Source organism: Polypterus senegalus, chromosome 7, assembly GCF_016835505.1.
Source record: "Polypterus senegalus isolate Bchr_013 chromosome 7, ASM1683550v1, whole genome shotgun sequence".
NCBI classification, from domain to species: domain Eukaryota; kingdom Metazoa; phylum Chordata; class Cladistia; order Polypteriformes; family Polypteridae; genus Polypterus; species Polypterus senegalus.
This window is the reverse complement of record NC_053160.1, coordinates 15,548,105-15,571,555: the sequence shown is the minus strand read 5'-3', so window position 1 is coordinate 15,571,555 and position 23,451 is coordinate 15,548,105. Positions and strand designations below refer to the sequence as shown.

The 23,451-nt window shown below is 41.1% G+C and overlaps 1 protein-coding gene across 1 annotated transcript in view; it reads right to left on the bottom strand.

The window, feature by feature from the left end:
• The window catches only part of slc49a3 (solute carrier family 49 member 3), a 77,953-nt gene that overhangs the window by 34,218 nt on the left and 20,284 nt on the right, over nt 1-23,451 (bottom strand). Inside the window, exons 2-6 of the mRNA XM_039758241.1 lie at nt 18,247-18,405; nt 12,575-12,779; nt 4,558-4,634; nt 2,957-3,094; nt 600-716 (exon numbers count right to left, since the gene is read on the bottom strand). Of these exons, the coding sequence (XP_039614175.1) occupies nt 600-716; nt 2,957-3,094; nt 4,558-4,634; nt 12,575-12,779; nt 18,247-18,405 (696 nt within the window). The remainder of the gene's footprint in view (nt 1-599; nt 717-2,956; nt 3,095-4,557; nt 4,635-12,574; nt 12,780-18,246; nt 18,406-23,451) is intronic.

Genomic DNA, 23,451 nt, shown 5'->3' with positions numbered 1-23,451 from the left:
GCAAAACCAAAAATATTGTGTATCAAGAGAACCTCGGATATGAAAGCTATCAATATAAATTCTTCTCAATACAAATTATAAAGTTTTTTAATTGATTTTTAAAGTTTGTCCTGTCTCACTAATATGCGGGTGGAGCCACGGGGAACAGCTAGTTTACTATATAATAAAACACTAAGGTCTGTGTGACCAGTCCCTCTGGGCAATCTGATTGGTCAGTTGGCTTTGGTGACGCGATTGAAAGAGGAAGTGCGAGTGTGAGACACACGAGGAGGAATAAAGGCATGCAAAGCACACTGAGAGCGACACCTTCAAAGACAGCAAGTATACAACTGGACAAGATTGGAAAGTGTCTCGAAAATAATGACACAGTCTGAGAAGCAGGCTGTACAGGAGAGTGCTGGGGCGAGGGAGTGCCAGTTAAGAGACGTCCACAAATGCAAATAAAGAGGAAAGGTGCTGAAGGTACACGTGGGGCAAGAGATGGCAAATATTTTTTAGTTATTCTATTACCTGTCTAGTAATTAACATTTTCCTATTCTATTTGGTAAAGAATAATTCAGTTTGACATATTGAATGAGTACATACACTTAAATTCTTACATTTGAGTATCCTTTGACACACAGAATCTGTTCCAAGAGCGTTGAGAAGCAAGTAAAAATGCCAATACCAGCCCCAAAGCAGACAAGCAGGATCATGTATGGCTTGTTCTTGATGAGCTGAAAGAAATACAAGAAAGGTTACTCATTTTATTTTGTATTACACATTTTTTTTGCCTTTGGCTCAATGTGGCTGCTGAGTTTAGAATCATTTTTTGTTAGTATATTGAAAATATTGTTTAAGCATTGGCCTAGATTACAATGTGCAGGATCAAATATAGCCAACAATTTTCTTCCACATGCAGTCAAATTGTTAATGTGGTCATATACTCTTATATACTCTTTTTTTATCCCTATCCCCCGCCCACATCCCTAACCTTAAAGTTCGTGGAACCTGGGCCCTGAGGTTAAAGTTTTCTCTACCTCGGGGCTGAGAGGTAAAAATTCAAACCCTCCCGGCTGGGTTATCCCCATCCCCTACCCATATTCCTAACCTTAAAGTTCATGGAACCTGGGCCCTGAGGTTAAAATTCTAACCCTCCCTTTGTACTTATTCCCTACCCCCTACCCATACTCTAACCTTAAAGTTCGTGGAACTAGGGCCCTGAGGCTAAAGGTTTCGTTATCCCTGGGCCCGGAGGTAAAATTCAAATCCTCTTGGGTGGGTCATTCCTATCCCTTACCCATATCCCTAACCTTAAAGTTCATGGAACCAGGGCCCTGAGGTTAAAGTTTCCCTACCCCTGGGCCCTGAGGTTAAAATTCTAATTTTTCTTTATTTATTACCTTTCCCTATCCATATTTCTAACCCTAAAATTTATAGAACTCGGGCCCTGAAGCTAAAAAGGAGGCTTACCCCAGGACTCTGAGGTTAAAATTGGAATCCTCTTTTTTTTCTTTCCTTTCTTCTTCTCCTTTTTCTAAAATAATTGATCTCAATCCTAATTTTTTTACCCCCAAAAAATTTCTTTAACCCTAATTAAATAGTATATCCCTAGGGTATCTCCAAAAAATTATGAGTACCTGGGGATATTGAATTCTAACCATTTTTAGTGCCTGAGCTTTAGTTCCTTTAATTGAGTTATTCTAACAGGTTTATTCTCTTAGGTGTCCTTGTAAGATTTTATACTTAGATTTTTATATCTAAATGTGAGTCCTGGGTTTTTTTAAATCTTAGTGGAATTTTATAATTGACCAGTAGGGGGTGCTATAAATTTGGTTAATTTTCTCTCCCCCTTTTTTTGGAAAAAAAAATTTTTTTTGAAATTCACAATTGATGATATTTTATAAGGACATATTAAGTATGAAAATGATAAAGCTATTAGGACATTTTTGAAGGGATTTCATGGTGTTTTTAAAGACAAATATTTATAGGTTGTGTATTTCATTAAGAATTTATTAATTATTGGAAATATGTGGACCCGGGCTTGCCAATTTTGGCCATATCCCCTACCCTAAACCTAACCCTAATTGTTCAAGGGTAAAACTGAACTATTTGTCTTTTATGCTCCCCTAAATATTAACGTAGCACAAAGACATAATGGCACTCACTTTGTTAAATGGTGCGACTCAAACCACCTACAACTGAACACCAGTAAAACCAAGAAGCTGGTGGTGGATTTTAGGAGGCCCAGGCCCTTCACGGACCCTGTGATCATCAGAGGCGACTGTGTGCAGAGGGTGCAGACCTATAAATACCTGGGAGTGCAGCTGGATGATAAATTTGACTGGACTGCCAATACTGATGCTCTGTGCAAGAAAGGAGAGAGCCGACTAGACTTCCTTAGAAGGCTGCCGTCCTTCAACATCTGCAATAAGATGCTGCAGATGTTCTATCAGACGGCTATGGCGAGCGCCCTCTTCTACATGATGGTGTGCTGGGGAGGCAGCATAAAGAAGAGGGACGCCTCACGCCTGGACAAACTGCTGAGGAAGGCAGGCTCTATTGTAGGCACGGGGCTGGACAGTTTGACATCTGTGGCAGAGCGACGGGCGCTGAGCAGACTCCTGTCAATCATGGAGAATCCACTGCATCCATTGAACAGGATCATCTCCAGACAGACGAGCAGCTTCAGCGACAGACTGCTGTCACCGTCCTGTTCCACTGACAGACTGAGGAGACCCCACACTATGCAACTCCACCCGGGGGGGTAAACGTTAACATTATACAAAGTTATCGTCTGTTATACCTGCATTGTTATCACTCTTTAATTTAATATTGTTTTTATCAGTATGCTGCTGCTGGAGTATGTGAATTTCCCCTTGGGATACAACAAGGCTGCATTTTGTACATGAGAGCCATGTCAATCAAATGTACACATTCCTATACTTTCTATAATTACAAACACAGAGGTCCTCACCAGTTTAACTCCATCAATAAAGTTTTCTGAGGTAGACATCATGGCTGTAGCTGAAGGGGGTGTTGGAGGAACTGTTTCACGAATTCCTCCTGTTGCTAGAACACATGCGACTGAAGCCGGAATGGCATAAATAACAAGCTGAAAAAAAAAACAGTAATAAAACAACACTCCCTTAATCCCACAACACCAAAAGGAACACATAGAAATCATATTTCCACTTACAAAAGAGTGGATGTTAATTTTATGCTGAAATATACAAGGATAAATCAAAATGTAAAGGCAATTTGAGAATTATTCTGTAACCGCAAGGGATAGAAGCTGACGCAATACAACACGGTCACAATGGCTTATGGGTAGTTTGAACACACACAGCTCAGCATTCTGCTGTTAGTCAGATTACAGCTAACGTGAATTGAACATGAATGGTCCCCTACGGGATTGCACCATTATTAAGCAACGTGCCATAGAGAGATTTCTTTGGGCAGAGGAGTGAATCCTGCTGAAATTCACCGAAGGATGTTGGCTCAGCACAGAAATGAAAACTGCATGACTCGGAGAAAAGTTTATGAAAATGTAAAAAGGTTTAAAGTGAGAACAAGTGTAACCGAAGACTCTTGATTGGGTTGGCCATCAGCATCATGTACAAAAGCCGACACTGACATGACGAATGTCTTCATCAGATAAGACCGATGGATTACGTTGCTCAGCTGTTGCTGCATACTTTGATATTGGCACATGTTATATTACTTGATGACTTGTACCAAGATGGGTTCCAAACAGCTTACTAATCTGTGCAAGCCAACATCCTTCAGTGAATTTCATCAGATTTCACAACCTCTGCTCAAAGAAATCGCACTACGATGCGTTGTTCAGCAACTTAACAACGGAACATCAGTGTTCAGTTGGCATAGCGCTGTGCTCTGTGTATTTAAACTATCCACAGGTCATAGTGAAACGTGTTGTTGTCACCTTCTATCCATTGTGGTTACCGTGTGATGTTCAAATTGCCTTTACTTTATGATTTACCCCCAAATTACAGTTTGGATAATGGGCCTTCTTCATACCTGAATGCTGCAGTTCTAAGATCACTTTTTACTTTCTCGTATTGTATTGTATTGTATTGTAATCGTCCAAAAATTCGACCTCGAGATTTTGATGAATCTTGATGTTTTGGACCTCCCTGAGTCTGAAAGTACCATTTTTGGAATTATGTCTGTGTGTCTGTCTGTGTATGTAAATATCATAACTTGAGAATATTTTAAAAGAGGTAAACCAAATTTTGCATACATATATTACATCCGAAACTGAAGTTTCTATCAAATTTTGGGCGGCTTCCACTACCTGAAAATTAATACAGCAGCAAGAAACCATAAAATTATGAAAATAACATCTTATACCTATACATATAATAATAATATGACCATTTTTTTCAGTTTACCCATATGAATGACTCATCCCTATGTCTGAGTATACAAGAAAGTCGAGGGGAGGTTACTCCCAATTTCTACATGTTTCTAGATTCTACATATTTTTGCTGTTCCCAAACTCTGATGGATGCCAATTCTAACTCCTTTTTACTTTAAACTGAGGCAAATCCTTACCAGTGTAGGAATATCAGAAACCTCCTTCACTATTATAGGAGAAAGAATGTTGGCAAGCAGAACTCCGAGGGGATTAGCTGTGGATATAAAAGAAAGTAAAAAATGTAATTATGTAAGGTTGAGTAAAAAAATGTGATTAGGCAAGGTTGACTGAAATTGATAGACCTCTTCTAACTGCACTATAATCTCCAATTCAATCACATCAATATTTACACACACAATCAACTACCACTAACTATAAACATTCAGGGAGGACCACAAAACCTTTTCCAATGGGGTGCATACATGCTCTGTGTGAATAGTCGAGGGGTAATCAACTCTGATCCAGGAGAGCAACAGTGGCTAGAGGTTTTCATTCTAATTATTTTCTTATCACTAGCATTACCAAAGCCTATGAAAAAACTTGTAATTATGGCCCACCTTAAATCTGTTTGCACCTCTCTGTCAGCGTCTTTTGTGTTGTAAATGTTCCAATCAGCGCAAGCAGCCTGCTATCCTATTCCCCCCACCAACACAAAAAGGGCAGAAAGGTCTCCTAGCTCAAAGTCTTGTTTATCTGGGAGTGAGTGAGGTGCCTGGAGTTGTATAGAGTAAAATATATATTGTTATTTGGAACACATGCGTTTCATGTGTGTTCTGTGTCTTCTAATTAAACAACTGGCTCGGAAGAAAACCCTGCAGCCAATGCGGCCCACCAGGATCAGAGTTGGCCACACCTGTAATAGCCCATGAAGGGCTTAGACGTGAGATGTTAAATAAATTCCAAAATAATGTGGAAAATATCTTGTTTTATTGTGAACAGGTTCAGTAAAACTACAGTCATGTGAAAAAGTAAGCACACCCCATGTGAACTGTTGACTTGTTCAACGTATCTGAACAGGCAAGTATTCTTCTTGCAAACAGTGCCTACAGAAAAAGGTGATTATACTTGAACAAAACATGTAGAAACATTGACGTGGTGTTTTTATTCTCATAATATAAATCGGTGGTTAACAATCTTCAGACCTGGGGGTTTCCTGTAGCTGCAGATTTTTGTCCCCAACCCAATTCTTCTCTTTATTGGAAGCCTACCTTACTTAAGCAAGCTGTTTTTTCCCAGTTTTTGTTTTTTTTACACCCATCTAGAAATGACAGACTGGTTATGTTATATTTGTATTGAGTGAATCAGGGATTTACAGTCATATGAAAAAGTTTGGGAACCCCTATTAATTCTTTGGATTTTTGTTTATCATTGGCTGAGTTTTCAAAGTAGCAACTTCCTTTTAATATATGACGTGCCTTATGGAAACAGTAGTATTTCAGCAGTGACATTAAGTTTATTGGATTAACAGAAAATATGCAATATGCATCATAACAAAATTAGACAGGTGCATAAATTTGGAAACCCAAATAGAGATATGACATCAATATTTAGTTGAGCCTCCTTTTGCAAAAATAACAGCTTCTAGACGCCTCCTAAAGCCTTTGATGAGTGTCTGGATTCTAGATGGAGGTATTTCTGACCATTCTTCCATACAAAATCTCTCCAGTTCAGTTACATTTGATGGCTGCCGAGCATGAACAGCCTGCTTCAAATCATCCCATAGATTTTCGATGATATTCAAGTCAGGGGACTGTGACGGCCATTCCAGAACATTGTACTTCTCCCTCTGCATGAATGCCTTTGTAGATTTCAAACTGTGTTTTGGGTCATTGTCTTGTTGGAATATCCAACTCCTGCGTAACTTCAACTTTGTGACTGATGCTTGAACATTATCCTGAAGAACTTGTTGACATTGGATTGAATTCATCAGACCCTCGACTTTAACAAGGGCCTCAGTTCCTGAACTAGCCACACAGCCCCACAGCATAGATAGATAGATAGATGCTTTATTAATCCCAAGGGGAAATTCACATACTCAAGCAGCAGCATACTGATTAAAAAAAAAAAACAATATTAAAGAGTGATAAAAATGCAGGAATAACAGACAGTAACTTTGTATAATGTTAACGTTTACCCCCCCAGGTGGAACTGAAGAGTCGCATAGTGTGGGGTCTCCTCAGTCTGTCAGTGGAGCAGGACGGTGACAGCAGTCTGTCGCTGAAGCTGCTCCTCTGTCTGGAGATGATCCTGATCAGTGGATGCAATGGATTCTCCATGATTGACAGGAGCCTGCTCAGTGCCCGTCGCTCTGCCACGGATGTCAAACTGTCCAGCTCCGTGCCTACAATAGAGCCTGCCATCCTCACCAGTTTGTCCAGGCGTGAGGTGTCCCTCTTCTTTATGCTGCCTCCCCAGCACACCACCGTGTAGAAGAGGGCGCTCGCCACAACCGTCTGATAGAACGATGGAACCTCCACCAGATTTGACAGGAGGTAGCAGGTGTTTTTCTTGGAATGTGGTGTTCTTCTTCCGCCATGCAAAGCGCTTTTCGTTATGACCAAATAACTCCATTTTTGTCTCAACAGTGCAAAGCACTTTGTTCCAAAATGAATCTGGCTTGTCTAAATGAGCATTTGCATACAACAAGCGACTCTATTTGTGGTGTGAGTGCAGAAAGGGCTTCTTTCTCATCACCCTGCCATACAGATGTTCTTTGTGCAAATTGCTCTGAATTGTAGAACGATGTACAGATAAATCATCTGCGGCAAGATATTCTTGCAGGTCTTTGGAGGTGATCTGTGGGTTGTCTGTCACCATTCTCACAATCCTGCTCATATGCCGCTCCTGTATTTTTCTTGGCCTGCCAGACCTGCTGGGTTTAACAGCAACTGTGCCTGTGGCCTTCCATTTCCTGATTCCATTCCTTACAGTTGAAACTGACGGTTTAAACCTCTGAGATGTCTTTTTGTAGCCTTCCCCTAAACCATGAGAGTGAACAATCTTTGTTTTCAGATCTTTTGAGAGTTGCTTTGAGGATCCCATGCTGTCGCTCTTCAGAGGAAATTCAAAGGGAAGCACAACTTGCGATTGACCACCTTAAATACCTTTTCTCATGATTGGACACACCGGTCTATGAAGTTCAAGGCTTAACAAACTCATCCAACCAATTTGGTGTTGTAAGTAATCAGCATTGAGCAGTGACAGGCATTCAAATCAGCAAAATTACAAAGGGACCCACATTTTTCCATAGCCAGTTTTTCACATTTGATTTAATTTCATACAACTAAATACTGCGTCTCTAAAAATCTTTGTTTGTAAAACACCGCAGTACTCAGATGTTCCTAGGAAATGAAAGACATACCACTGTTATCTTTTTTCTTGAAAGGAGAGTCAATTATTATGCAGGCTGAGAGGGGTTCTCAAACTTTTTCATATGACTGTATACAGTATGTGTTAGATGGATAAGAATTCATTCTTTTTTCTTTAAATTTTTATTTTTTAATGTTCTGGTTATCTAGACAGTTATTTACCAATAAGCACACAAGTGAGTAACACTGAAGTAGCTGCTCCTCTCTAAGTCATTTGCTCTGCTCAACACTGATTGTTGGTATTCAGATACAATTAAGAAAGTGAATACAAAAAAGTAAATATTTAAAGATATAGAAAAATACAAATATGTCTTAATTTTCTATTAATGTAAATCTGACACTGCTGCACTTTTCTAAATACAAAATAAAAGGAAAAAAGGGGTCAGCTAATTAAACAGTGAGATCAATTAAATGTAACAATGACCAACTGAGAAACCGGTTAGAATAAAAATCTGCAGCCACAGGGGGCCCCGAGAACTGAATGTTGGGAATCGCTGATCTAAATTAACAAAAATTCTGGTCATTCACGTGGAAAAAGTAAGTCCACCCTCTTCAGATCTGTTGAATTAGAATCAAATGAGAGAGTGAGAGAGCGTCAACCTCGTCGAGAGGTTTACTTACCTCGGCGGTGACATTCATGTCTCTGGTGACTCTTCCTATGAAGTCAGTAGACGGATTGGGAGAGCATGGGGGGGTCATGAGGTCATTGGAAAGGGGTGTGTGGTGCTCCCGATATCTATGCAAAAGGACGAAGGTCCAAGTCTTTAGAGTCCTGGTGCACTCTGCCTCGCTATATGTTTGTGAGACATGGATGCTATCCAGTGACCTGAGATGAAGACTGGACTCCTTTGGTACTTTGTCTCTTTGGGTACCGCTGGTTGGACTTTGTGTCAAATGAGCAGTTGCTCATGGAGTCCTGGATGAGGCACATGACCTGCATTGTGAGTTACGGCACTACAGCCATGTGGCACAATTCCCCAAGAGCTATCTGGCTCACAGGATCCTCATTGTTGAGGACCCGAGTGGGTGGGTGAGGCAGATAGAGGGTCATTTCTGGAGGGTGGGAATGAAGCACATGTCTGCCTGGAGGGTTGCCAACCAGGATCCCAAGCTGTTTTGTCGTGTGGTGGATAAGGCAAAGTGCTGTACCAGTGCATGCTCCCCAGCCTGACCTGTTCCAGATGAGGTGCCAATGATGAGAACCTCCTTAGGGAGCATGCAGGTGGACCCTGTCTTATTTAAACCAGAGATATCAAGGGTCTGATGTTCTCTTTACTAATGACATATGTGGTGTCATCATGCCAACATCAAATGAGTTCTCTAAGGCCCTTGGTAAGAAGGTTGTGGATGCCTAGGGAGGCTGGCAAGGGATTTAAAAAAAAAATCATCAAATTAATCAAAATCAATCACTCTACTTTAAGGAAAATCGTTTAAAAGTGGTGTAGATTTCAAACTGCTCATTTGTCCAGGACTGGCCGGCCCAGCAAATTCAGCCCAAGAGCTGACCATTGGATACTAAAAAGTCTCCAAAAACCCCATAATTTCATTGTGGGATGTGCAGGTAACTCTCGCAAAATCTGGTGTCAAAGTGCATGCTACTTATTTGTAGTTGTCCTTGTCTAATTTCATTTGTTTTTTCTCTTTGACATCTTCTAAAGTATTTTGTGCTACATGCCGTGTAGGAAAATGCACTGGCTGTTGTACTGCTGTCTCTTAACGCTGGTTTCTGTCAATATCCTATTTATGGTTTTAACTTTAATTATTGTACCCATTTTTTGCTCTATCTTGTTTTGCTTGTCTATAGTGGATACCTGCTATGGTTGAAATCGCTATTTATATTTACTTTGTTCATGAAAAGGCAAAGAAAATTTAAACTCGTGGAAACTGCTTAGACAAGTGATGGAAATCTTGAATGACTAAAACAGAAGGAAAAAACTGAAGACAAATTGATCATCAAAACAGATCATTTAACTTGGGGTGATCAACGTCGGTCCTGGAGGGCTGCAGGTCCTGCAGGTTTTTCTTCCAAACCAATTCTTAATTTGAATCCAGTCCTTGCCAATACCTGATCTTAATTAATGTTTTGGCCTATTAGTGTTTTAATTCTGCAATGTCAAGTCATTATTTTTCCTTTCTAAGGATATCCTCCGAATGATTTGAAGCCTAAAACAGATGAGCAATTCTCAGTCCTTTATTTCCATCTCTTTCATTTTCCTTCTAAGTATTTTATTAAACCAAAAAGTGTGCAATGAATATACAGGGCGCGCCAAAACGAAGTTTTCAAACGTTTATTCTACAAAATCACTACAAGATAAAATAAATTTCATTACGACACAAGACAGGGTATGCAAAATAGATTTGTTTCACAGTATTTTGAAAATTATGTCTTCAAGATGGTGGCCATCATTAGCAATACTCTCTTTGAGACGATTTCTGAATGCTAGCATGACTCTTTCAGCCATTTCAAGGGGAATAGCAGTGATTTAGTGGCGAATAGCATCCTTGAGGGCTTCAAGGTTTTGAGGTCGGTGTGTGTATACCTTTGACTTGAGAAGAAATCACATGGAGCGAGATCAGGTGAACGTGAAGGCCACTCGACATCGCCGCGCAGGGAGATCAGCTTCCCTGGAAACATCTCCCGCAAAACTTGCATAGATATCTGCACCGTATGAGCTGCTGCTCCATCCTGTTGAACCAAGGCATTCACCACATCCATTTCTTCCAGTTGGGGCTGCAAACAGTTCTCTAACATTTGAATGTAACGTTCTGAAGTGGCAATGACTGTGGCCCCTCGCTCCTCAAAAAAGTAAGGGCCTAAAATGCCAAATTCTGCAACGGTCCATCTCACTGTGCAGGGGTCTCTGATGAAGTTCACGAGGGTTGGTTTCAGCCCAGTAGCGAAGGTTTTGCTTATTTACACAACCATTCAAATGGAAATGTACCTCATCGCTGCACATGACGATGGCATCTCAATGAACGGTTTGCAGAATGTTGGCGCACAACTCTCTACGGCTCTCCTAGTCTCTCTCAGTGAGTTCTTGCACATCATTTTGTATGGATGGAAATTAAGGTCCTCATGCAAAATCAAAGACGTGATGGAAATGCCTAAGGCAGAAGCAGGTTTGTACTTTGAACATCTAGGAGACTACAAAATGGATGCCCTTACAGCTTGGATGTTTTCAGGTGTTTGTACAGTCCGAGGACAGCCTGGAGACTTTCTGTTCAATGTTGTACCCATCTGTCTAACTTTAGCCACCCACTGAGGAACTGTTTTCCGATTTGGGACGTCACCGTTAGGAGGAAGGCTGGAGTGGGCAGAAGGAGGAGTATAGGAACCTAATCAAGGACTTTGTTAAATGGTGTGACTCAAACCACCTACAAATGAGCACCAGCAAAACCAAGGAGCTGGTGGTGGATTTTAGGAGGCCCAAGCCCCTCATGGACCCCGTGATCATCAGAGGTGACTGTGTAGAGGGTGTAGACCTATAAATACCTGGGAGTGCAGCTGGATGGTAAATTAGACTGGACTGCCAATACTGATGCTCTGTGCAAGAAAGGAGAGAGCCGACTAGACTTCCTTAGAAGGTTGGCGTCCTTCAACATCTGCAATAAGATGCTGCAGATGTTCTATCAAACGGTTGTGATGAGCGCCCTCTTCTATGCAGTGGTGTGCTGGGGAGGCTGCATAAAGAAGAGGGACGCCTCAAACTGGACAAACTGGTGAGGAAGGCAGGCTCTATTGTAGGCACGGAGGTGGACAGTTTGACATCCGTGGCAGAGCGACGGGCGCTGAGCAGACTCCTGTCAATCATGGAGAATCCACTGCATACACTAAACAGGATCATCTCCAGACAGAGGAGCAGCTTCAGTGAAAGACTGCTGTCACCATCCTGCTCCACTGACAGACTGAGGAGACCCCACACTATGTGACTCTTCAATTCCACCCGGGGGGCTAAACGTTAACATTATACAAAGTTATTGTCATACATTGTTATACTGGCATTTTTATCACTCTGTAATTTAATATATATATTTTTTTATCTTAAGTATGCTGCTGCTGGAGTATGTTTACTTTCCCCTTGGGATTAATGAAGTATCTATCTATCTATCTATCTATCTATCTATCTATCTATCTATCTATCTATCTATCTATCTATCTATCTATCTATCTATCTATCTATCTATCTATCTATCTATCTTTCATATCTATCTATCTATCTAGTGCCTTTCATATTATGTATCTATCTTATCATATCTATCTATTATGTAGTGCCTTTCATATCTATCTATTATATAGTGCCTTTCATATCTATCTATCTATCTATCTAATGAAGATGGATCTGTTGTTTTTGAAGAACACTTCGACAGCGAATGCACTGTGCACACCAGACCAAGGCATGTTGTAAGGGATCACCTATCGAAGGACCACCAAACTCCAGCCCACTCAGATTCCTCTACCTCGCGCAATGACCTTGAGAAACTTGGTACTTCATTTTGGCTCACCTTGTACACCAACGTAGATGGAAACAAGTTAGATAGAGACCTGCGGGTTCCTTTGTCATCTGCATCTTATTGCTACTAAGGACCAATTAAAAACAGTAAATGCAGCCATTTAAGACTAAAATAAGGGTGGAAGCAGAAAAATGTCACTTGAACAACAAGTGCGTCAACAGCAGTTATTGACTTCCTTTTTATCAACTGGATTGGAACAAAAAACTTCATAATTTCAGGACTGATATTGCTCACCACTGATTTAAATAATGTAAAAGAAAAATGATCCACTCACACATTGAAGCGAGCATATTGGCAGTAGCTCTCTGGTGCTCTGGAAACCAAAGGGCTGCCAGTTTAGTGGGAGAGAAGAGCACAAGAGGTTGAGCAAGAGCACTTATGGTCTGACCAACCATGAGGACTGGATAGATGTTTGTGTTTACAGTGCTGAGGTACCGTAAAATGCTACCAATCATGTTCAGCCAGGAACTTAAGATCAGCTGCAAAAAGAAAGGATAAGAATGTTTAATATGCATTCGCAAAAGAAAGTCCAATAGAGCAATGAAGCAAAAGGCGTGGAGGTGACTTCAGGCAAAGCCTCCTGCATGCATTATACAAACTGAGGGGGAACATTCTTGATAACTAGACAAATGCCAGTCAGACTGTGAGACTTTTTTTTAACTATTACATTTTTCCCATTCCTGTATTTTGGATTTCCCTGCTGCTTTCCTTCTGTCCATGTGTTTGTGATATGGATGTGAGTGGGGTTGCCAGATGTCCCTTATATACAGGACATGTTCCATATTTGATCATTTTGTCCCCTGTCCCGTGCTGACCTTTCAGGGATACCCAAATAATATTATACCAGTTACAGGATACAATCTGGGCCTCCTAGAAGTAGTAGTAAAGGAGAGAATTAAAACTGAGTGCCATTATGAACAATGCTGCACATCCTCTCTGTGACACACTAACACAGAAGACTTTTAACCAACAAATTATTGAGAAATATGTCAAAAAATGCTATGGGGGCTCCTTTATACCAACAGCAATACAGCTATATAGTGCCTCAATAGGACTGCCAAGTCTTTTTTTTTTTTTCAAATTTTCAGACCTTGCGTGTGTTTGTGTGTGTGTGTATATATTTATCTATTTATTTATTGGGTGATCCAAAATGAAGTGCCACATTTCTCAAGGTCATTGCACAAGGTAGAGGCAGCTGAGTGGGTTGGGATGTGAGGGTCCTTTGATAGGCGATCCCTTGTAGTTTTCAGTCTGCAACATGCCTTGGTCCGGTGCACACCGTGCTTTTGCTGTCAAAGGGTTTTTCGAAAACAACGAATCTATCATCACTACATCACGCGTCTTCTGAACTCATGTCAGCCTTCCTCCTAACAGTGACGCCCCAAATCAGAAAACAATTCTTCAGTGGGTGGCTAAATTTAGACAGACGGGTACAACATTGAACAGAAAGTCCCTAGGCTGTCCTCGGACTGTACGAACGCCTGAAAACATCCAAGTTGTAAGGGCATCGATTTTGCAGTCTCCTAGATGTTCAGCGCATAAACCTGCTTCTGCCTTAGGCATTTCCATCACGTCTTTGATTTTGCATGAGGACCTTAATTTCCATCCATACAAAATGATGGTAGTGCAGGAACTCACTGAGAGAGACTAGGAGAGCCGTAGAGAGTTGTGCGCCAACATTCTGCAAACCGTTCATCGAGATGTCATCGTCATGTGCAGCGACGGGGCACATTTCCATTTAATGGTTGCGTAAATAAGCAAAACTTAGGCTATTGGGCTGAAACCAACCCTCGTGAACTTCATCAGAGACCCCTGCACAGTGAGTGTGTTACAGTTTGGTGCACCATTACAGAATTTGGCATTGTAGACCCTTACTTTTTTGAGGAGGGGTGAGCAACGGTCATCGTCGCTTCAGAACGTTACATTGAATGCTAGAGAACTTTTTGTGTCCCCAACTGGAAGAAATGGAAGTGGTGGTGGTGGAAGTGGTAGATGCCTGGTTTCAACAGGATGGCACAACAGCTCATGCAGTGCGGAGAGCCATGCAAGTTTTGTGGGAGATGTTTCCAGGGAAGCTGATCTCCTTGTGCGCCAATGTCGGGTGGCCTTTACGTTCGCCTGATGTTACTCCATGTGATTTCTTATTGTGGGGCTATCTCAAGTCAAAGGTATACACACACCGGCCTCAAAACCTTGAAGCCCTCAAGGACGCTGTTTGCCACGAAATTGCCGCTGTTCCCCTTGAAATGGCCAAACGAGTCATGCAAGCGTTCAGAAATCACTATGATGGCCACCACCTTGAAGACATCATTTTTCAAACACAGTGAAAAAAAATCCATTTTCTATACCCTTTCTTGTGTCGTAATGAAATGTATTCTATCTTGTAGCGTTTTTGTAGAAAAAACATTTGAAATGTGGTACTTCTTTTTGGCTCACCCTGCATTTATTCAAAGAGCTTCTGTAAAAAGTCAAATTTCCCCCTGGAGACAAATAAAATTCTATCTGTTACATGGTGCTTTCACATCTGTCTGTTTGTCGGAGAGCTACAGTGGGATGCAAAAGTTTGGGCAACCTTGTTAATAGTCATTATTTTCCTGTATAAATCGTTGGTTGTTATGATAAAAAATGTCAGTTAAATATATCATATAGGAGACACACACAATGATATTTGAGAAGTGAAATGAAGTTTATTGGGTTTACAGAAAGTGTGCAATAATTGTTCAAACAAAATCAGGCAGGTGCAGAAATTTGGGCACCACAAAAAAGAAATGAAATCAATATTTAGTAGATCTGCCTTTTGCAGAAATTACAGCCTCTAAACGCTTCCTGTAGGTTCCAATTAGAGTCTGGATTGTGGTTGAAGGTATTTTGGACCATTCCTCTTTACAAAACATCTCTAGTTCATTCAGGTTTGATGGCTTCCGAGCATGGACAGCTCTCTTTAACTCACACCACAGATTTTCAATTATATTCAGGTCTGGGGACTGAGATGGCCATTCCAGAACGTTCTACTTGTTCCTCTGCATGAATGCCTTAGTGGATTTTGAGCAGTGTTTCGGTCGTTGTCTTGTTGAAAGATCCAGCCCCGGCGCAGCTTCAGCTTTGTCACTGATTCCTGGACATTGGTCTCCAGAATCTGCTGATACTGAGTGGAATCCATGCGTCCCTCAACTTTGACAAGATTCCCAGTCCCTGCACTGGCCACACAGCCCCACAGCATGATGGAACCACCACCATATTTTACTGTAGGTAGCAGGTGTTTTTCTTGGAATGCTGTGTTCTTTTTCCTCCATGCATAACGCCCTTGTTATGCCCAAGTAACTCAGTTTTAGTTTCATCAGTCCACAGCACCTTATTCCAAAATGAAGCTGGCTTGTCCAAATGTGCTTGAGCAGACCTCAAGCGGCTCTGTTTGTGCTTCCTCTGCGTCACTCTCGCATACAGCATCTCCTTGTGTAAAGTGCGCCGAATGGTTGAACGATGCACAGTGACTCCATCTGCTGCAAGATGATGTTGTAGGTCTTTGGTGCTGGTCTGTGGGTTGACTCTGACTGTTCTCACCATTCGTCGCTTCTGTCTATCCGAAATCTTTCTTGGTCTGCCACTTTGAGTCTTAACTTGAACTGAGCCTGTGGTCTTCCATTTCCTCAATATGTTCCTAACTGTGGAAACAGACAGCTTCAATCTCTGGGACAGTTTTCTGTATCCTTCCCTAAACCATGATGGTGAACAATCTTTGTCTTCAGGTCATTTGAGAGTTGTTTTGTGACCCCCATGTTGGTACTCTTCAGAGAAAATTAAAGGAGGAGGGAAACTTACAATTGACCCCCTTAAATACTCTCATTTCTCATTATAGGATTCACCTGTGTATGTAGGTCAGGGGTCACTGAGCTTACCAAGCCAATTTGAGTTCCAATAATTAGTTCTAAAAGTTTTGGGAATCAATAAAATGACAACGGTGCCCAAATTTATGCACCTGCCTGATTTTGTTTGAACAATTATTGCACACTTTCTGTAAATCCAATAAACTTCATTTCACTTCTCAAATATCACTGTGTGTGTCTCCTATATGATATATTTAACTGACATTGTTTATCGTAACAACCAACGATTTAAACAGGAAAATAATGACTATTAACAAGGTTGCCCAAACTTTTGCATCCCACTGTACTCTTGTTACCAAGTCTGTTGTTATAAAAACTGAATCGTTTACTACACTGGCCTCATCCCGTGTGTTCTTACTGTCGGCCTCTTTTATGCTGCAGCCTACCTCAGTTCTAGTCATACAGTCCTGACCTACGACACAATGTTATCGAATCTTTTAAAATGTATGAAATCAGGGGTTCCCAGACTTGGTCCTGGGGGACCCCCTGAGGCTCTGCGGTTTTTCTTTCAACCAACTTCTGTTGTTCATTGGACTCGTAGCCTAATTTAGAAGGCTGGTGTTTGACAGTTTCTAAGTTTTGGGTTGAAGATAGAAATTTCCAAACTGTGCGGTCATATTGATTAGAATGTACAAATCACCTATGTACGTGTCATGGGACTCATTTAGTATTTTTGGTTTTTCTTAACTTTATTTTGGTATCATAATCATGATTTCCATTCTGCTCTTCCTGCTCTTCTACTTATTTAACTCGTCCTTTCCTAATGAGCACATTGCATGAGGACTTGCAGCCTTTCAACATCCCGTGTTGTTTTCCTGGGTGTCTGCTTTACTTGTTTTGTCATCATTAGGATATAATTAAGGGTGGAAACTACACAAAGAAAGAGCAAATTACTAGGAAAACAACAACATTTCTTGATTTTTTTGAAAGAGTCTAAAACATTTGGCACTGTTTCAATTAAGAGACCAGTGTCAGATTTACTACGGCGGGTCTCGGTAATGAGACTGAGACCTAATTTTGTATTTTGTGTAATGTCGTTCACCAATGCAGCCTTATTTGTAAGTAAGAAAATACTTAGCAAACAGTATTTTAAACTGCAAAGATATTTTTTGCACAGTTTTATAGCTTTACTTTGAATCACGTTACTAACACAGGCATCCGTAGTGAAAGATTTGATTTTGATTCCGTGTCAAATTTTGCACCCACCTTCCCAATCCTCCACCAGTTCAGCTGTTTCTCTGGGTTTTAAGCTCAACAGACCACTGGCAGGTAGTGGTCTTTAAACCTCAAGTGTTACCTCCATTTAAATTCTGGGAACTGCTTTCAGTTTTATGAACATCATCTGAAAGTCCAGCAGGTGTCCCACCTTAGCTTTATCTAGTGGTTCTGTATATTCCTTGTGACCAAGAGGGGGACTCGATGACACAGCTGGTATAACTCACGTTCCAGTCCAAAAGAAATCTTTTAACTGGGCACAGTAGCTTTTGCACAAGCACTTCCATGAAGATGCCCACATGCATCTTCCATCTTTCCTTTCCCCCTCTCTTGCTCTCCAGGGAAGTGTTTGTCCTCTTCCACTCCCGACTCTGACTCATCTAGCTGAGGAGGGGAGGTTCTGTTTTTGAAGGTTATCCCAGGGGTACCATCGACAAAAGCACTTCCAGGTTAGGGGGAACCTCCACAGTCTTCGACTGGCAGCAGTACCCAAGAATCTCAGCAGCACTGCCCGTTGGAACTACAGCTCCCATTTAGCCCCACTGGTGACTAAATAGGAATACAGTATACTGGGAGAAACATATGACCCTAGAAGGCAGACTCCCACTGTCCTTTAAATTCCTGTGGTCTCCAGACCAGGAAAAGTACCGCAAACCGATCCAGTCGAGATGTCCGCCTATCTGTGTCCACCTCTTCACCCTGCATTCACATAACTGCCTACCCGCACGCTCCAATTGAAGAGCCATACACCCTTGTTATTTTGTTATCATGCCCTGATCCAGACAATCCCTTGCCAGTCAGATAACCCTTCACGATGTATAAAAATTACTGCTTTGAACACACTTACACAAGTTTTAAGTCCTACAGTATCAAGCATCCAAGAAGTTCCAAAGCCGAATGGAATTGCCACAATCAGATAGACAAGAGACAGCAAGTTAACCTGGTCCAGCGTCACATTGTAGAACCGAGACGTCTGGTCTGCAATTGGGGCAAAACTCAGCCAGAGCTGAAATAAAAAAGGGATAAAATATTAAGAAGAAAGCAAACTGTAATAATGGTTTCAAATTAGTTTGAATAAAAACATATAAATACTGTCAGTACAAAATCAGATACATATTTTGTCTAAGACAAATGCACAAGAAAAGATGGACACATATTGTAAAAGGAAACTACACTCCCTTTGCTAAATGAGAGCTTGTACTTCTTCTAGATGGCAACAGAGTGCTACTGGTTACTGCGACACAGCGAGAAAAAATAAAAGTGGAAGGAGATATCGAAGAGAATGAGGGCCGGCCATCGTATCACAACATCACAGCCTAATGTTACTCTCCTTTCAGATACACAGACAACACCTGGACAGCATAAAGGCAATATGGTCTCTCTCTCTGTGTATATGTGTATATATCTCTCTATCATATTAAAAAGATTCCCGTTGTGTCCACGTTATTCAGCCTTGACCACTCCACTCCACACTGCTGGCCCAATCGATTCTCCTACTGTGCACATCCTCTCTCCATCCCACCCCTTGACACACTCGGTTATAATGTCAAGGAAGAAAAGTCAATTATGAATTCAAGAACATTAAATTTTAGATCATGATAGAAAAGGAGCAGCAAGAACTGATAATGAACATCAATAAGAAGAAACTCAGCAAAAAATAGCTACAAATAATAAAAATGAAGAACAAAGAGAATCGTCCAATAAATGAAAAAGAGAAAATTATCCCAAACAATATGCAAACAGAAATGGAAAAAAGCAACATTTATAGAATGTAAGGTAGAGGAGAAAGTAATTCATAATATTGTTTATAGAGGCATTCATTTTTTATTTATGTTTTATTACATTTTACTTCTTTTTTTACTTTTACCTTTTTCCTACATTTTATTATTCATTGGTATTTAAAATAGACAGTTGTAGTGAAATACTCAGGTAACTGATTTTCTAGCAATAATAACTAAGGACCCAACCATCTTCCTCTTGCACCCCACATACTCTTGCATATACCATCTCTTTAAATACAATCGTTTTCTCTAACAGGGGAGCACCCTGACACCCTTCGAGCGGCTCAGCCACGAGATAGTGGGTACCCAGCAGCCGCCCCCCCAGGGGTTAGCGAGCAGGGGCGGAGCCCCCAAGTCTGTATGAGTGTGTGTGTATCTATATCTATATCTATATATATATATACACTAGCTGTGTAAGCCTGTGCTGTAAAAAGCCCGGGTTCCTAGAAACCATGGATTCTGGCACTTCAATCAATCAATCACATCCTTTGTCTATCAGCGGCTAAGCGAGTTTCTCTCTCCTCGGAGGTTTCATTTTGCTGATGTGCTTGCCTCACTTGAGTATTACAGGCTATGCTAGTTTCTCTTTTCTCGGTGGTTTCACTTTGGCAACAGAGTCGATTTCTTTGAGCTTCATGTTGTAGCCTCGCACTTCTGGGCTGGACAGACAGACGCACACATTCCCACGCATAGATGTTTATATATAAGATATTAACATATATTAAAAATATATATATATATACACTCACCTAAAGGATTATTAGGAACACCATACTAATACGGTGTTTGACCCCCTTTCGCCTTCAGAACTGCCTTAATTCTACGTGGCATTGATTCAACAAGATGCTGAAAGCATTCTTTAGAAATGTTGGCCCATATTGATAGGATAGCATCTTGCAGTTGATGGAGATTTGTGGGATGCACATCCAGGGCACGGCTCTCCCGTTCCACCACATCCCAAAGATGCTCTATTGGGTTGAGATCTGGTGACTGTGGGGCCATTTTAGTGCAGTGAACTCATTGTCATGTTCAAGAAACCAATTTGAAATGATTCGAGCTTTGTGACATGGTGCATTATCCTGCTGGAAGTAGCCATCAGAGGATGGGTACATGGTGGTCGTGAAGGGATGGAAACAATGCTCAGGTAGCCCGTGGCATTTAAACGATGCCCAGTTGGCACTAAGGGGCCTAAAGTGTGCCAAGAAAACATCCCCCACACCATTACACCACCACCACCAGCCTGCACAGTGGTAACAAGGCATGATGGATCCATGTTCTCATTCTGTTTATGCCAAATTCTGACTCTAATCGAGACTCATCAGACCAGGCAACATTTTTCCAGTCTTCAACTGTCCAATTTTGGTGAGCTCATGCAAATTGTAGCCTCTTTTTCCTATTTGTAGTGGAGATGAGTGGTACCATGCATACATATATATACATACAGGTGGGGTCTTCTGCTGTTGTAGACCATCCACCTCAAGGTTGTGTGTGTTGTGGCTTCACAAATGCTTTGCTGCATACCTGGTTGTAACGAGTGGTTATTTCAGTCAAAGTTGCTCTTCTATCAGCTTGAATCAGTCGGCCCATTCATTCTCCTCTGACCTCTAGCATCAACAAGGCATTTTCGCCCACAGGACTGCCGCATACTGGATGTTTTTCCCTTTTCACACCATTCTTTGTAAACCCTAGAAATGGTTGTGCGTGAAAATCCCAGTAACTGAGCAGATTGTGAAATACTCAGACCGGCCCGTCTGGCACCAACAACCATGCCACGCTCCAAATTGCTTAAATCACCTTTCTTTGCCATTCTGACATTCAGTTTGGAGTTCAGGAGATTGTCTTGATCAGGACCACACCCCTAAATGCATTGAAGCAACTGCCATGTGATTGGTTGATTAGATAATTGCATTAATGAGAAATTGAACAGGTGTTCCTAATAATCCTTTAGGTGAGTGTATATAAAACTTATATATAAAAACGCTAACATCTGTCTGTCATGCAATTACTCACAAACTACTGGGGCTAGAATCTTGATCTCCATCTTAATTTATCTAATCTGCTCTTTCTTTTGTTTATGATTTAAAGTATGCTTTAAATTTAATGTACATGTATCTTGGCTTGTGTTATGTGCTCCATGTGTTTTGTAGGTGGTCCCCCAAGAGACGAGACAACCTGACCAATCACAGCCAGGAACTGCACTTCGTCCTATAAACCTGGTGGGTTTCCCCAGCCTTGGCTATTCATCGTGAATGCACTCTGGAGTCGGTGCGTTTCTCTTGCTGTGCTAAGTGCTTTTTTGATATTATTGGATTTTTGACAACCTTTTCTGTTCTTTTGACCCCTCTTTGGATTCTGTATTGGGACATTATTTACTTTTGCCTTTAATGGGCATTGGTATGCCTTTTGCAACTCTTTTTGGTGTCTCACAATATTACAGAGCAGTTTTACTGAAGAATAAATGTTATATTTTATAAAGAGATTATAAGGCCCATTTTGTGTCTATCTGGGGATTTTGTTTGCTTGTGTGCTTTTTTGGAAGTGAGCCCAAGATTTGGGGCAGGTGAAGGTTTTTAAAGAAAGTAATGGACATCTTGCCATTGGTGTCTTGAGTGCACATAAATCCTATGAATATACGAGAAAGTCTAGGGGAGATCACTCTCAATTTTTAAGCCAGGACTTGGGCTCTAAGCATAGGAAAATAGATAATAGCAGTCCGTCCTACAGGAAACATTATGATCGACTATGCCTGTCTAATCAGAGTGTGAAAATTATAAGGTCCATAAAAAGGAAGTAATATTTATGCACACGATATTAAAGTACCATTTGGATCTTCACAAAAATATAAATGATCTGCACAGCAAAGGAATTGCAATTAGCAGAGATCTTTTAAAGGCAAATAGCAGACACACAGTCAGACAGGCGTGTCTGACTGGGGAGACAAATATGAGCACCATAACAGAAAGATGAAAAAAAAAAAATAGACGGGCAACATTATGAACTTAAATTACTCCATAAACTAAATGACTCCAGAAACAACTTTTCTCTCATTAATGATTATTCCTTTTATTAATAACAAATTTCCTAAATTTTTGTATGCATGCCCCAACCTTAAGTAAGATGACCTCCGTGTAAAGCATTCCCTGAGAAACAGCAAGGCCCTATAGCCATTCCCCAAGAGACAAAGTTGGAAATGCCACCGATAAGTGACTTATGATGCCATGCATCCATCCATTATCCAACCCTCTATATCCTAACACAGGGTCACGATGCCATAATAAAATTAATTTATTAACAATCATAATAGAAATAGACCGCAAAACATTACATGTTATGTTTAATTTCTGACACTCGGGTTTGCTCTGCTGTGACCTGACAGCTGGCATGAGCCACTGGAGTCTGGATTCAGATCTTCACAATCCTTTTGTTCTCGGCCCTCTAAATAAAAGCACAGTTTAGCTTGTTCTAATGTACATCATGCTTATGAAAGGGTGGGCAGAAGAGGCAGACAAAAGGACTATTTGTCATATAACTGTGCTCTTTGTCTGTTGAACGAGGGCAAATTTCTAAATAGCTGAACTACAGCCTATTTAAACCTTCATAGCACAAGATTTCTGTGCTGGCTATAAGGGCTGGAAATTAAGAGGTGGATTTGAACACCAAAGCTAGCAGAGTCATGTATATAGCCTGTTATTTTGTGAAACCCCTTTCTTTAGAAGAACTGGTTATAGAAAATAAGCAGCTGGGGGTTAAACCAGTAGCATGAGGTGCAACACAGCAATTGACCTTGCATGGGATGCCTTCCCACTATAAGGGACTCTCAAACTACCATCCATCCTTCCGGATTCAGGTCGTGAGAGCAGCAGTCTAAGCAATTTGGTCAGATAACCCTTTTCCCCACCACCTCCTCTGGAGGGCTACAGTGGCTTTCCCAGGTCAGTCGACAAATATAATCTCTTCATCGTGTTCCAAGTCTCCCCTGAGGTCTCCGTCCAGTTGGAAATACCCAAAACGCCTCCTCACGAAGACGTACGTTCGATATCAGATACAATTATACAATTGATTTTTGTATAGTCCAAAATCACACAAGGAGTGCCGCAATGGGCTTTAACAGGCCCTGTTATTTGACAGTCCCCCCAGCCTTGACTCTCTAAGAAAACAAGAAACAAAATCCCCCAAAAAAAAACCCTTGTAGGGAAAAAATGGAAGAAACCTTGGGAAAGCTGCGGTGGGTTGGCACCCTGCCCAGGATTGGTTCCTGCCTTGCACCTTGT